The sequence below is a fragment of the Rutidosis leptorrhynchoides genome, chromosome 1, assembly GCF_046630445.1.
Source record: "Rutidosis leptorrhynchoides isolate AG116_Rl617_1_P2 chromosome 1, CSIRO_AGI_Rlap_v1, whole genome shotgun sequence".
NCBI lineage: Eukaryota > Viridiplantae > Streptophyta > Magnoliopsida > Asterales > Asteraceae > Rutidosis > Rutidosis leptorrhynchoides.
Window position 1 is genome coordinate 601,163,847 of NC_092333.1, and position 14,725 is coordinate 601,178,571.

The 14,725-nt window shown below is 35.7% G+C and overlaps 1 protein-coding gene across 1 annotated transcript; it reads left to right on the forward strand.

The window, feature by feature from the left end:
* Positions 1-497: 497 nt before the first annotated feature.
* LOC139884146 (zinc finger BED domain-containing protein DAYSLEEPER-like) lies at positions 498-3,598 on the forward strand. The gene is made up of 2 exons (XM_071868220.1): positions 498-626; positions 1,433-3,598. The coding sequence occupies exon 2, from the start codon at positions 1,439-1,441 to the stop codon at positions 3,455-3,457; it is 2,019 nt and encodes a 672-aa protein (XP_071724321.1). The 5' UTR covers positions 498-626; positions 1,433-1,438; the 3' UTR covers positions 3,458-3,598.
* Positions 3,599-14,725: the final 11,127 nt, after the last annotated feature.

Genomic DNA, 14,725 nt, shown 5'->3' on the forward strand with positions numbered 1-14,725 from the left:
ATAAATACTCATGAATGCAAGCATTAAACTTGCACCATTTCTCACACTTACAAAGTGTTTCTTTCTTTCTCTCCATTATCATCTTTGTTCTTACACTTCATTATTAGTATTCTAAATCAAGAATCAAATCACTAAAGGTAGTTATAAGCCTACTGAATTATAACATCAAGAATCAAACCACTAAAGGTAGTTATAAGCCTACTGAATTATAACATCAAGAATCAAACCACTAAAGGTAGTTATAAGCCTACTGAATTATAACAAAACCAATGGGGTCCTATTTTAAAAAAAAAAAAAAAAAAAAACCTAACACCTAAGGCTTTTGCAACCAAGTGGTTCAATGGGCTGCACCACACACACCGCACCACACCACTCTGTGGTCCAGTTAAAAAGTGTTAAACTAATACAGACCCTACAAGTAGAGGGTCAAAATTAATTGGATCTCAAAGTCCATATCCAATTCAGTTTTATGTTTATTTCTATTTTACCTTTTATAATTCTTTTTCAAACCCCAATTTAAAAGTCCAATTCAATTCATCGGGTTCAAGCCCAATCTTCTCTCTCTTCCCCGATCTCGAATTCTCGATTCGCAGCTCCGATTTACATCTCCGTCAGCTCTTTTTCAGGTATATATCGAATCAGATCCGTAATTTTTGTTTTTAATCTTGTTCTTCCGACTTCGTTTTTTTTTTTATACTGTTGAATATCTTTTTATGTAATGATTTTTTTTGTTAGTTTAGTTCTACTTGTTTGTTTGTTGAATCTGTTTGAATTCGAAGTTGAAGGTGGTTGACCGTGTTTCTGTTTTGTTTATGTTAGATTAAATCACTTGTTAAATGTTTACCAATGATAATATGTAAGTTTATACGAAGTTAAGAGGTGTGTTTTTGTGTTTTTCTGGGCTTGATTTTCCGGTTATTTTTTAAAGCCCAAATTTTAATTTTAGAAAATAAGGGAAAAAAACCCTAGATTTGGTTTTTGAGTTAGTCTGAGCCCATTTACTTTGACCAAATATTTGACTTTTGAATTTTAATGTGTACTGGGTTGGGTTGTGCTGCTTTTGTTGCAGAAAAAAGTGTCTTTTTAACTTGGTTTTTGTATTACGATGGTGGTGACGTTAGACATGAACATTTGGGCCTATTTGGCCCTGTTATACTTCTGTACTACTCCGTAGCATATTGTAAATTAAAGTAAATGGATTATTACATTATTCCGTAAATTACATTTCTTGCATAATTAATGTACATAGTACATCATACATACATACATAATACATAATGTTAAAAAATTGAAGCCCTAAATAATCAAATCTGGAAGCTGTAACTTAAAGGATATGTACTACTCCGTACAATTAATTTTTAATTATTGTTGCAGAATTTGTTTATATAGTTGTATACACCAGTAACTGTTGTTACAATTTTGTTTAAACCAGGTTAACATGGAGACAATACCTAATGATAACAATGCACTGGTTAACATGGATGAGCACCTTGAACCAGTTTATCTTGGTTCCGAACCAAACCATGAAGAAACACAACCACCCAAGCGTAGAAAAAAGAAGTCTATGGTTTGGGAACACTTCACTATCGAAACTGTCGGTGCCGGGTGTCGAAGAGCCTGCTGTAAGCAATGCAAACAATCTTTCGCGTACAGCACCGGCTCTAAAGTTGCCGGCACCAGTCACCTCAAACGTCACATCGCTAAAGGAAGTTGTCAGTACGTGATTCGTAATCAACAAGACCCATCGACCCCGTTAACCGCACCTTCAAAGTTAGCCAATGATTCAACCGGCCCAGCTACTGATACACCTAAACGGCGTTACCGAACTGCTAGTGTTACGTATTCTTCGTTTGACTCTGACAGGTGTCGCCAGGAGATAGCTCGGATGATTATTTTACATGATTACCCGCTTCATATTGTTGAACACCCGGGGTTTGTTGGTTTTGTGCGTAATCTTCAACCGAGCTTTGAAATGGCGAGTTTTAGTTCGGTTCAAGGTGACGTTATTGCTACTTATCTTAGAGAAAAACTAAGTGTTCAGAGCTTGATTGAATCGATGCCGGGGCGGATTTGTTTAACGCTTGACTTATGGAACTCGTGTCAAACGACCGGTTACGTTTTCGTGACGGGTCAATTTGTTGACCAAGATTGGAAGATACACCGAAAGTTGCTGAATGTTGTGATGGAGCCGTTTCCTGAGTCTGATTCGGCTTTTAGCCACGCCGTGTCTTCTTGTCTCTCGGACTGGAACATTGAGGGACGTTTGTTTTCGTTAACCGTAAACCAACCGTTAACTGATGTCGGGATTAGTAGTCTCAGAAGTTTGCTTTGTGAAAAAAACCCGAAAGTTTTAGATGGTCAACTGTTGCTTGGTCAATGTTTAGCTCGATCTTTAAGCAGTGTCGCGTATGAGGCATTTAAGGCCGGTCAAGAAATAGTCAAGAAAGTCAGAGACTGCGTGAAGTACGTGAAAACGTCAGACGTTTTAGAGGAGAAGTTTCTAGAACTCAGAAAACAACTTCAGGTACCGAGCACGAAAACGTTAGCACTTGATGATCAGACACGTTGGAACACAACTTACGAGATGTTATTAGCAGCTTCGGAATTAAAAGAAGTGTTTTCGTGCTTAGATACATCGGACCCTGATTATAGTAAAGGGCCCACAGCTGAGGAATGGAAACAAGTCGAAAATATTTGTACCAGTTTGAAACTACTTTTTGAAACTGCAAATCTGCTGACATCATCGATTATCCCAACAACAAACACGTTTTTCCATGAAGTGTGGAAGATTCAGCTCGAGTTGACCCGTGCAGCCGCGAGCGAAGATCCTGGTATTAACTCAATCGCCAAACCGATGCAGGCGAATTTCGATACGTATTGGAAAAGTAGTTGTTTGATTCTAGCCATCGCGGTTGTTATGGACCCACGTTTCAAAATGAAGCTAGTCGAGTTTAGTTTCACAAAGATTTACGGTGAGGAGTCTGCGAGTTTTATAAACTTAGTCGACGAAGGAATACATCAGATGTTTCTTGAATATGTTGGTGGAATCGAAGGAAATGTGAAACAAGAGGACGTTGCGGGACTCGGGCTTACGGATTTTGATATGTATATAATGGAGACGACAAGTCAACAGTCAAAGTCGGAACTTGACCAGTATTTGGAAGAGTCTTTGTTACCGAGGATTCATGAGTTTGATGTTGTGGGGTGGTGGAAACTGAATAAGGTTAAGTACCCTACATTGTCGAAGATGGCTCGTGATATATTGACGGTTCCTGTGTCGACTGTGGTTGGTGAGATGGTGTTTGAGAAGGGGAGGAAGGAAATGGATCGGTATCGGTGCTCGTTGAGACCGGAAACGGTTGAGGCGATTGTGTGTGCGAAAGACTGGTTAATGAGTGAGAGTGGAAGTGAAACAGGGGAGATGAAGGGTTCGGTGAAGATGGAGTTCCCCATTTGAGTTATTGTATTTTTTATTTTATTTTTATTCTTAATTTGTAGTTTTAAAATTGAAATTGATTCTTAGGGTGTTGGAATGATCTGATACTAGAGTTGTAAGCGTTCTCTTTCTTATATTTGTATAAAGCTTTATGGTTGTGAATTATGTACTTGGTGATAAGACTTATGGGTGCCTAACAGGGCTACCTTGACATTTGCAAAATTGTGTAAAAAATGCATGGTTTTTAACTATTTATATAATAATTATGCAAGGAGACAATGTTGTTGCTTATTCGAATTGACAAATGATAAAAGTTGATTTACATATATCATGTGGAAATATATGGTCTGTATTTGTATTTGTACGTGTGTGTGTGTTTTTGGTTAGGGCATAAGGGTTTAGGGCCACGGCCTTTGTCAAATTTCCCTACATTTAAGTTTTCAGCAACAGCCAAAATAGTTGTGGTCCGTTTTAGACGTTTGGTCACGTTGGCAAAATAGGAGATATAACTCCACTTGCTTTTTTGATAAATCCACATTTATTGTGCATTATGTGTTTGTACAATTGTACAATACAAGTTATCAATGCAGAATATAAGTGAATTTATGAAATATGCGAGTGGAAATATCACTCTCAAACTCATATCATCCGACAATATCTTTGCTACCTATCTTTTTATTTACTTCGTTACAAGTACAACTTACCCCCAAATAGATTTTATGTATAAACGGATTAATGACATTATGTATTAAAATAAGTTTCAAGACTTTTATAGTAGCTAGCTTTGTATCGGGGGTTAAACAACCCCGTTGTTGCCGACGTGTATAGCCGAAAACACCAACTCGCCGCCGTATCGCGGCGTTGGCAACCGGCGTTGGGCCGGCGTTGGTGAGACTCCAACAGAGCTTCCAACGGACGTTTTGTCCACGTGTTGCTTTTTGATTTGCCAGAAAAATTGATCCGTTGGAGGGGAGAGCCGTTGGGGAAAAAAAAATTAATTATTTTTACTATTATATATATCCCCATTTTACTCAACAAAAATACACACAATTTACCTCAAACACTCCCAATTTCATCTTTATTTACAAAAAAATGGCTAACACTCCAAGCAATTCACAAAACGCAAATGTTGATGATCACGATGCACCACTCTCAAGTACCCGTCCGTTATCAAATCTTTTGGTGTTCGGGACTCCTAATAGTCCCGGGTTAAACCGTCCTCTTCATACACCAAGTCCACAACAATTGCTATCCGTCACTAGAAATTTATTTGGGTTCAATCCAGCGCCATAAATCGTCCCGCCGTTAACTCATGAACAACAACAACAATGGGCATTTTTACAACACCAACAAATGATGCAAAATCAACAAATGTTCCAAAACCAATCACAACAATTGTTCCGAAGCCAACAAATGTTTCAAAACCGAACACAACATAATATTCAAACCCAACAAGCAACTTCTCAAACCCAATCGCAAGAATCACAAAAAGTGCAAGAATCTCGGGCTACTCGCAAACACGAAAAAAAGAAAAAAGGTATACAACATATTGTTTATTTAAATATATATATATATATATATATATATATATATATATATATATATATATATATATATATATATATATTATATTTCGTATTTATTATATATTATATATGTTAATGTAATATGTTAATATTTATAGGGAAAGCGGGAGAAGAACCAAGCAAAAAGAACGCAAGAGGGTGGTCGCAAAAAGAGCTTGAGTGGTTAGCGAAATGTTGTTGTGATACTTCGGAAAATCCTATTGTTGGGAGATCACAAAATCGCCAAAGTTTTTGGGGCACGACAATGGAGAAGTTTAATAATAACGAGTTTGGATGGGTACGAAATGAAGATTCTTTATCTTCAAAGTGGCGAGATTTAAACAAGTCATGTACGGAGGTTTTGCCATTTTATAAGGATATTAAAGATAATTGGCGTAGTGGAGCAAATGATGAAGACGTTTACAAATCTGCGGTGCAATCTTATTTTGATACATACGGGAAGACTTTTGTTAACAAGGATGCCTTTTTTTCTTGATACAACATCCGAAGTGGATCGTGCCAAATGATCCAACTGCTAGAGCTCAGCATCAAGATGATTATCACGTGGATACTACGGGTGTTGGTGGAACTCAAGGAGACCCGATAAGCCTCAGTCAAGACTTTGATGAGGCCGAGTTGTTTGGGGAAGTTCCGATGCAACGTCCAATGGGACGTGATAGAGCAAAGAAAGCCCAAAAACAGTCGGCTTCGTCGGACGCAGGAGCGTCATCTCGTGGTAAAAGTTCGAGTACGTCGAGGACGGAAGAGTTTATGGACCAATGGGGAATTGTGGCACAAGAAAAGACAAGTGCGATCGGCAGCTTCAAGCAGTTTTGCAATATGCAAACCGCGCTCACACAAATTGATGTGTTGGGGAGATCATCGGCTCAGATGGAAGAACCTGAAGACGTGATACGTCTTCAAAAACTCAAAAAATTGGTTCGTAAGCAGATGAAAGACAACTTGAACATCGACGCTAACCTGGATGACTAGATTCACTTTATGTTTTTTCATCTTTTTATATTGAGTATTTAATTTATGTATTTTTTTTTATTTTTTACTTTTAATTATGTACTTTATTTTATTTAATGTTATTAATTTTATGTCTTTTTAATTTTTAACAAATTTTTATTTTTATTTTTAACAATAAAAATAAAATAAAACAAATAAATAAAACAGAAAAATACAAAATTAAATGCCACATCAGCATTCCACTAACACAACACCAACTCACAACACCACCACTACTCCACTCAACAACACAACACGTCCTAGTCATCAAAAAGTGCAAAAAGTGCACAACACGAACTCATAACACGAACTACCACTACAAATGGTCTTATTGATTTGTAGTCCTAAAACTCAACGCCTAATTTTTTTTTATTTTTTTTATTATTTTTTTTGCGAAAATAATGAATACTCACATAATACGAAGTCGCTTTCCAAAGGAAAAAGCCCTCAACGGATAATACAAAAGGACATGGGATAAACGGGGAAGCTTGTACCTAGAAAACAACCATCTAAACAAAAGCTTGTAAGTATATTAGGACCCAAAACAACGCAAGTGATTCAACAAGATCACTCACCGATAGTAATTCTACAAGATTACTAACCCACTTAATGAACGAAAGATTATAAATGCAAGAAATGTAAATCGACACAAGAGATAACGTGGTTATATGCAATCGTTGTGATTGATTTAGTCCACGGACCAACTAGAGAATGTATTTACTGAATATTTGTGGTGTGTTTACAATGAGTTACAAGAGGGTCTATTTATAGAATGGTTTAAGGAGTAATCTAAAAACAATTCCTTGAAGCTTCATGTGAGTTTCCTGACAGCTTCTTGGAGGCTACATGTGAGTTTCCTGACAGCTTCGTGGAAGCTACATGTGAGTTTCCTAACAACTTCGTGGAAGCTACATGTGAGTTTCCTAACAACTTCGTGGAAGCTACATGTGAGTTTCCTAACAACTTCGTGGAAGCTTCGTGTGAGTTTTCTGGAATCTTCCCTCTAACTGTTTAAAGTTCTCCATATCTCCAACAATCTCTCACTTGGAGACTTTGAACAAACCCAGACTTCGTCAACCCAAAATATCAACGATCTAACCAAGAACGTTAAACCACCATTATACCGCCAAACTCCATTTGAGACACGCACACTCAACACATACTTCGGATGAGCAGACTTTCGATACAAGGTCTTTAACACTACTAGTTAGAATTGAAACATTAACTCTCTAATTCTCTAGTTGGGGTCTTCTCTCATCAATTCATTAGAAGACCAATTGAGGTAATGCAAAACCTCAATTTCTCTGTCGTAACAACCTTAGTAAACATATCAGCATGATTCTTCGTACCAAGGATTTTCTCCAATAATAAAGTACCATCATTTATATGTTGTCGAATAAAATGATACCTTATCTTGATGTGTTTCTTACGACTATGAAACACCGGATTCTTCCCAAGATGAACCGCACTTTGATTATCACAATTCAAGACGCAATAGTCTTGTCTTTTACCCAACTCACCTAAGAAGTTTTTCAACCAAACAAGCTCTTTAGAAGCTTCTGCAATAGCCATATATTCGGCTTCGGTGGTTGATAAAGCAACACTCTTTTGTAGTCGAGACATCCAACTAACCGCCGTCTTCCGTATTGTGAAAACATAACCCGTAGTGCTTTTTCCTGAATCATCACATCCACCCAAATCAGCATCCGCATACCCCCTAAGTATGAGATTGTTTTTGGAGAAACACAATCCCATATTAGAAGTACCTTTCAAATAACGAAGCAACTATTTGACCGCTTCCCAATGCTCTTTCCCCGGATTAGACATATAACGACTTACAACTCCCACTGCTTGAGCAATATCGGGTCTTGTACAAACCATGGCATACATAATACTACCCACGGCCGATGCATATGGAACCTTTTCCATATCCGTTTTGTCTTTTACCGTCTTTGGTGATTGACTTTTCGATAACTTAATCGTGCTACCCAAAGGCATAGAACGAACCTTTGAATTCTCCATATTAAACCTCTCTACTACTTTTTCAATATATTTGGATTGAGACAAGTATAGAGTACCTTTCACACAATCACGCACAATACTTGATGTTATGCGAGGTGTATATAAAATAGCTTAAATTTTAGCAGGAAATACTATTAAATACGATACAATTTTACACAAGATATTTATTTATTTATAGAATGGATATACTTAAACCTTGCTACAACACTTATAGACAGTGTACCTAATCGTACAGTAGTGTAGTTTTTAGTAAGTCCGGTTCGTTCCACAGGGAAAATCTTTTAATCAAAGCTTAACGCTATATTAGTTTAATTTATAAAAATACGAATATATATATAAGTAATATTATTATTTTAAAGGGGGGTTTTTACCGTTTAATGACCGGTTTGTCGATTTTAAAACTTTAGTCGCAGTTAAAACAAAATGTAAAATATTAAATAAATAAAAGACTTAATTTAAAGCGTAAAGTAAATAACGATAATGAAATTGCGATAAATAAAAGTACGATAAAATAAACTTGCGATAATTAAAAAGTACGATAATTAAAATTGTAATTAAATATAATAACAATAAATAAAAGTGCGATGATTAGAAGTGCAATTAAATATAAAATAAAGGAAATTAAATATGAAATAAAAAAATTATGCTTATTTAAACTTTCCGTAATCATGATGTTTGACGTGTTGATTTTAGTTTTATGCCCATGGGTTAATTGTCCTTTGTCCTGGATTATTTAATATGTCCGTCTGGTTTTTGTCCATAACAGTCCATCAGTCATAAATATAAAGTGCGAGTGTCCTCGTCAAATTATCCTTATACCCGAAGTTTAAATATTCCAACTAATTGGGGACTTAAACTGTAACAAGATTTTAATACTTTGTTTAATAATTACACCAGGATGTCGACTGAGTGTAACCCAAGGTTTTAATACTTTGTTATCAATTATGCCAAGTGTCCTTGTACATAATTTCACCCCAATTTTTAATAATTCTAGTGGCTATTAATCCATTCCCGTGTCCGGTTAAATGAACGATTATTCGTACATATAAATACCTCGCCCATCGTGTCCGATCGAGTGTATATGGTTATTTATAGGGACATCCAATTGTAAATCTTTATATTAACATTAACAAAATATCATTTAGTTAAACAAATATAAATCCCATTAATAGCCCATAGTCTAATTTCCACAAGTGTCGTTCTTTTGTCCAAACCCCAATTATGGTACAAAGCCCAATTGCCCAATTTTAATATTTTTAGCCCAACATCATGATTACTTCGGATTAAATAAGCATAATAATAACTTAGCTACGAGACATTAAATTAAAAAGGTTGAACATAACTTACAATGATTAAAAATAGCGTAGCGTTACACGGACAGAATTTCGACTTACACCCTTACAACATTCGCTAACATACCCTTATTATTAGAATTAAAATTAAAATTAAAATTAAAATATAAATATAAATATATACTACGTATATAGATAGAGAGATTGATATTATGGATGGAAAAATGGTGCACCAAAGCTCGATTTTTATAGGCCCGTGATCTGGAAAAGGGGCTCATGCGATCGCATGGATTTATGCCTTCCAGGCCATGCGATCGCATGGCCAGCTGGGGAGAGCCACTTTTGGTTGTTTTCTTCTGCCGACGTTTATTTAAATATAATATAATATATATATTAATTTTAAGAATTAATTATATATTATATTATATTCATATGCATAGTTGACTTGTAATTTTTAGTCCGTTGCGTCGAGCGTTGAGAGTTGACTCTGGTCCCGGTTCCGAATTTTCGAACGTTCTTGCGTACAATTTAATATCTTGTACTTTTCGTTTTGAATCATGTACTCTTGTAATTTTGAGACGTTTCTTATCAATAATTGGAACCTCATTGATTGTATTTTGTACTTTTGAGCTTTTTGGTCGTTTGCGTCTTCAATTCGTCGAATCTGTCTTTTGTCTTCACCTTTTATTATTTAAACGAATATCACTTGTAAATAGGACAATTGCAACTAAAAGCTTGTCTTTCTTGAGGAATAATGCTATGAAATATATGTTCGTTTTTAGCATTATCAAATATTCCCACACTTGAGCGTTGCTTGTCCTCAAGCAATATAGTCTTGAAATACTAGAATCACTTCTTTATTCTTCACACTTTGTACATCAGTGATTTCTTTACGGCGGTATAAACAATGGTAGTAACGATGTGGTTTACAGTCCCACATGACTATAAAATTTAGATCCATTAAGGAAATTGGATCTTTATGAAAACATTTGATCTTTTGAAAATTAAATCTAGTTTTTACCCTAGATAAGTTTTCCGGAATAACCCTTCACCGGTGTTTGCAAAATATTTTTGTGGGCTTGGTGGGTTTCAGATTTGAAAATTTTAGCTCAAAACTTGTGGTTTTGTGTCACCCACTTGCTAACCTTGTATTAGGAAAGCAACACATCCAGTATACTTGCTCCGTATATTACCTATCGGTAAACTACCGTCCGGTTATAAAGGAAAGCGTTGAACAAACAACTGTTAAGGCAATGTCCCCTGACATGCTTTTAATTATGGTCTATAACGTGTCGGACGCAATTACTATCCTTTGTAGGAGCAATAGTAAAGCTCACCCTTATGATTTTTCGGTCTGGCACAAGGTCCTGTCTTCGACCATGCTATGCAACCACCGTTCTTACGGTTGACACCCGATTTGGTTCAGATGACCTAATGAATTCCAGGTGAATTCCTAGGATTTTACGTTCAATGGTAATGAACGCATTGAAAATGGGTTTTCAGAAAACAAATCGGTTTATAATTTGATCAAAATATTTTCTCGTTCAAGCTCGAGTTTAGATATCATTGAATTCCATGAGTTTGAATTCTCAATCTTTAAGGTCAATCTCTAGGATTGAGTAATATCAGGCTTAAAAGCTGATTTTTGATCTTTTAAGGAGATTATCCTTTCTGGGGATCTGATTTATTAGTCTTATCAAGCTAATTTGCACGGTGCCCCCCATTGTACGAGATAAATCCTTCTCATGGTTAGGATAAATCTGACCACTTGGCGACCCTGTTTTATGCTGAGGTCCGTGGATTTCCTGCTGATTTTAGAGATGACTTTTCTAGATTTTTCATCAACCTACAGCTGGTCTGGACGACAATTTCATGACCTAAATCAAGAAGCGCGTGTCTTTTTCAAAAGACTTTACTTCCTTTTAACGATGGAATTGATTCATCGTGTAGATCCATCTCTTCTTTTCTTTCATCGGGTAAAACAGTTAATTATCGTCCAAAACAAAAGTATATTCAATTATTTGTACAAAAATATGTGATATGTATTTTGAATAACTCGGTGAAAATTTCCCACACTTGGCTTTTATTTTCCTTTTTATTGTCCTCTATTCCATTTTAAATGAATTTTAACATTTTGGTTTGTTTCTCAATTTATGTCCTTTCTGAGGTAACAATAATTTCGGTGTTAACACCTAGTTTTATCGTTCATAAATATGTATAAACATGATTTTGAGTTCATTTAATTGAAAATTTTAAAATTTTTTACTAGAATTGGGTAGTCAGTATATAAGACTAGGGCTGTTCTTTATTATTAGAGAGCACTAGATTCTAATACAACTACTACTTTACTAGTATTTCTAATGGTAACCAAGTGTTTAAAGTAAAAAAATTTAAAAAATCCGAAAGAATTTAACCCCTTCCCACACTTAAGATCTTGTAATGCTCTCATTTGCAAGAAATCAGTAACAATTTAAATTATTGAGGGTGATTAGCGTAGAAATGATTAAATTTTACCAAAGTTTCCAAACATATTGGCGTTTGTTTGCTGAATGATAAATGGTACATATCATTTGTCCATTCCGTCTGTTGTTACATCACATTTATCTTGTCGTCAAAATTAGTAGCTTTTGCTGAACTTAATGTCAGTCTTTGAAAATGCGCTGTTTTACCCTGTTTTGTACAATTTACCATATACATACATACAAATATAAACATGCATGACAATTTGAAATGAGACTTAATATCCCACTTTCAAATCCTAAATGTGAAATATTAGTACCCAATAATAATAAAAATGATAAAGATTACATAAGTATATTCAATAACATAAGTTTAAACATGAATAAGTAAAAAGATAAAAACATAAAAATCATATAAATAACCAAATAGAACTAAATCAGTCTGGATATGGGTTCCAGTTCATCTCGTCAGGTGGGTTCCATTATTAGTTATAGGTGTTCTGATAGGCTTGATTATAGTCATACCGGTTAAAGGGTGGTCGGATATCGGGGCTGTGTGGCAGAAAATGAGCAGGTCGAGTAGGTACGTAATTATTTGGTACCTGATATGATAGCTGGCTCATGATTTGGTGCTAATGAACTAACCAGCTATCGTGTTGGCATCGCCTATAATCCTCGTATACTCGCTCGGAGTTCCACTGCTCATACATACTATGTCTGGCCGTGTTCGTTATTGCTTCCTCATCTATACGAACGTGGACGTCAAGAATAGCATCTCGAAAGACATCCCTAATGTCTTCCGCCTCCTCCATTTCCTCGTCTGAGCCTCTTTCTACCTGAGGATGAGATCCCTCATAGGGTACTGCCTGGTTACGTCTACTTTTCAATACCTTAGCACCCACATAAACTTTCAATCCTAAGGGCTCAACCTGTTCTCTACAAAGCTGTAATGGACCCCCTTGGTTCCTATCAACACCTAAATACTCTCCAATGAGATTAACAAAAATACCTCCTCCTATTATACTCCCGTCCTGCATTCCCTCTACCATTTTAGATAAATAAAAAGCAACACAGTAAGGGATATTGACAAAGCTTCTAGGATCCCGAATACACTTTAGGTAGAATAAATCATGTAAGGTAATTTTTTCTTTATTATGACCTCTCTGTGTAATCGAGTTAGCCAAAAATCTATGAATAATACGAAGCTCGGCTCTGTCAATATGTGTATAGGAGTGTCCTCCTGCTCGTGTAAAAACATCAAAATGTGACATACGCCTCCAAATGGCGTCAGCGTCAAAGTTACTATCTACCCTTTCACCATAATGAATCAAATTTGTACAATCGGGTAATAGCAACTCACCAGGAGTATATATCTGTAAGGCCCTGGCCATGTTCAGCATGGACATTCTGTACATCCTACCACCAAGGATAAACCTAAGAAATCTTCTATCATCTATTCTAACTATATTTGTATCAAGTGATACAGTACTCATCAACTCAACACACCATTCCTTATATACAGGTCTACGAATGGTGAAAAGACGTTCCCAATCTGTAAAAGAAGAACTGCCATACCTTTGAACTAAAAGCTGTCTAACACGGTCAGCTAGATGGACCGTTTCCATAGGGGCCCAATCGATTACCCTTGACACCTCTACATTTTTTGTTACCAATTTGAATTTGTTCCTTTGATATGTCTTGTAATCTCTCCATCTCCTATCAAATCTCAGATTAGGATGCAGAGTGTGCTCAGGAATCGTTGGGAATTCTACTGGCGGCCTCATTGGAAATACTATGAATTCATCAACAAACTGTACCGGATCATAATAAGGTACGTGCTGATCAGGCTGTTGTTGTTGTTCCTGTTGTGGTTCTTGTTCGTGTTGCATTTCTGGTTATGGTTCTGGTTCTGGTTGTCTAGATGATGATGCTCCTGAACCTCCAGTATCGGCTTTCTGCAAAACACATTAAACACAAAATTTGTGCATTCAAATATGCATTAGTGTTAGCAAAATAACAACTTAAAACAATCACTATAACATGTTAAATCAAAATTAAACTTATACACATTTTCACAATTTTTCACAATTCTACACTTTTCAAATAAGCAAATATGAGAATGTATACAAAGTTTATAAGCTTTTAACTCAAATAACATCTCAAAATATTCATTACTAATAATTAAACAAGTCTCAAATGGCAAATATATCAAATTAATCAAGTTCATGAATTTTTGACTTAAAAAGTCCACTTTAATCTCCAAAAATCATGTTTAGGATCAATGTTTGGATCATTTAACTATCTAAACATGTTACACTACTCAATTTAGCAATAATTCATGACAAAAATTGGCCATAACCTGTTTATATCAAAAAGCCCCAAATTGCTCAAGAACACAAACCCTAGATTTCTAAAAATTTTGAAGTTTTTGGCTTCAAATCATGTTAAATAGCATCAATCTAGGTTATACATGCATAAAATACTAACAATTTAACACTAATTACACTAGAAATTAACAAAATTGCATTAGGTAAAAAAATTGGAATTTATCACAAAAACTAGCAAATTTATGAGTTTAGGAGTGTAATTTTTACCATTTTGCTGAAGAATGAGAATCTAGGCATGATTAGAGCAAGAAAAATGACGAATTACGGTGGAAAATTGCGAATTTTAGAGGTGATTTTGGGGTTGGTTCGTGTTTGTGTGTGTGTTGTGTGGAGAAGACAGACCCGCTGGGAGTTTTGAGTCTGACCTGCATTTGGTCCCTGATAATGCTAAAAACGAACATATATTTCATAGCATTATTCCTCAAGAAAGACAAGATTTTAGTTGCAATTGTGCTATTTACAAGTGATATTCGTTTAAATAATAAAAGGTGAAGACAAAAGACAGATTCGACGAATTGAAGACGCAAACGACCAAAAAGCTCAAAAGAACAAA

What these genes read in the sequence shown, in the direction of transcription:
- LOC139884146 (XM_071868220.1), top strand. Translation starts at nt 1,439, where the DNA reads ATGGAGACAATACCTAATGATAACAATGCACTGGTTAACATGGATGAG.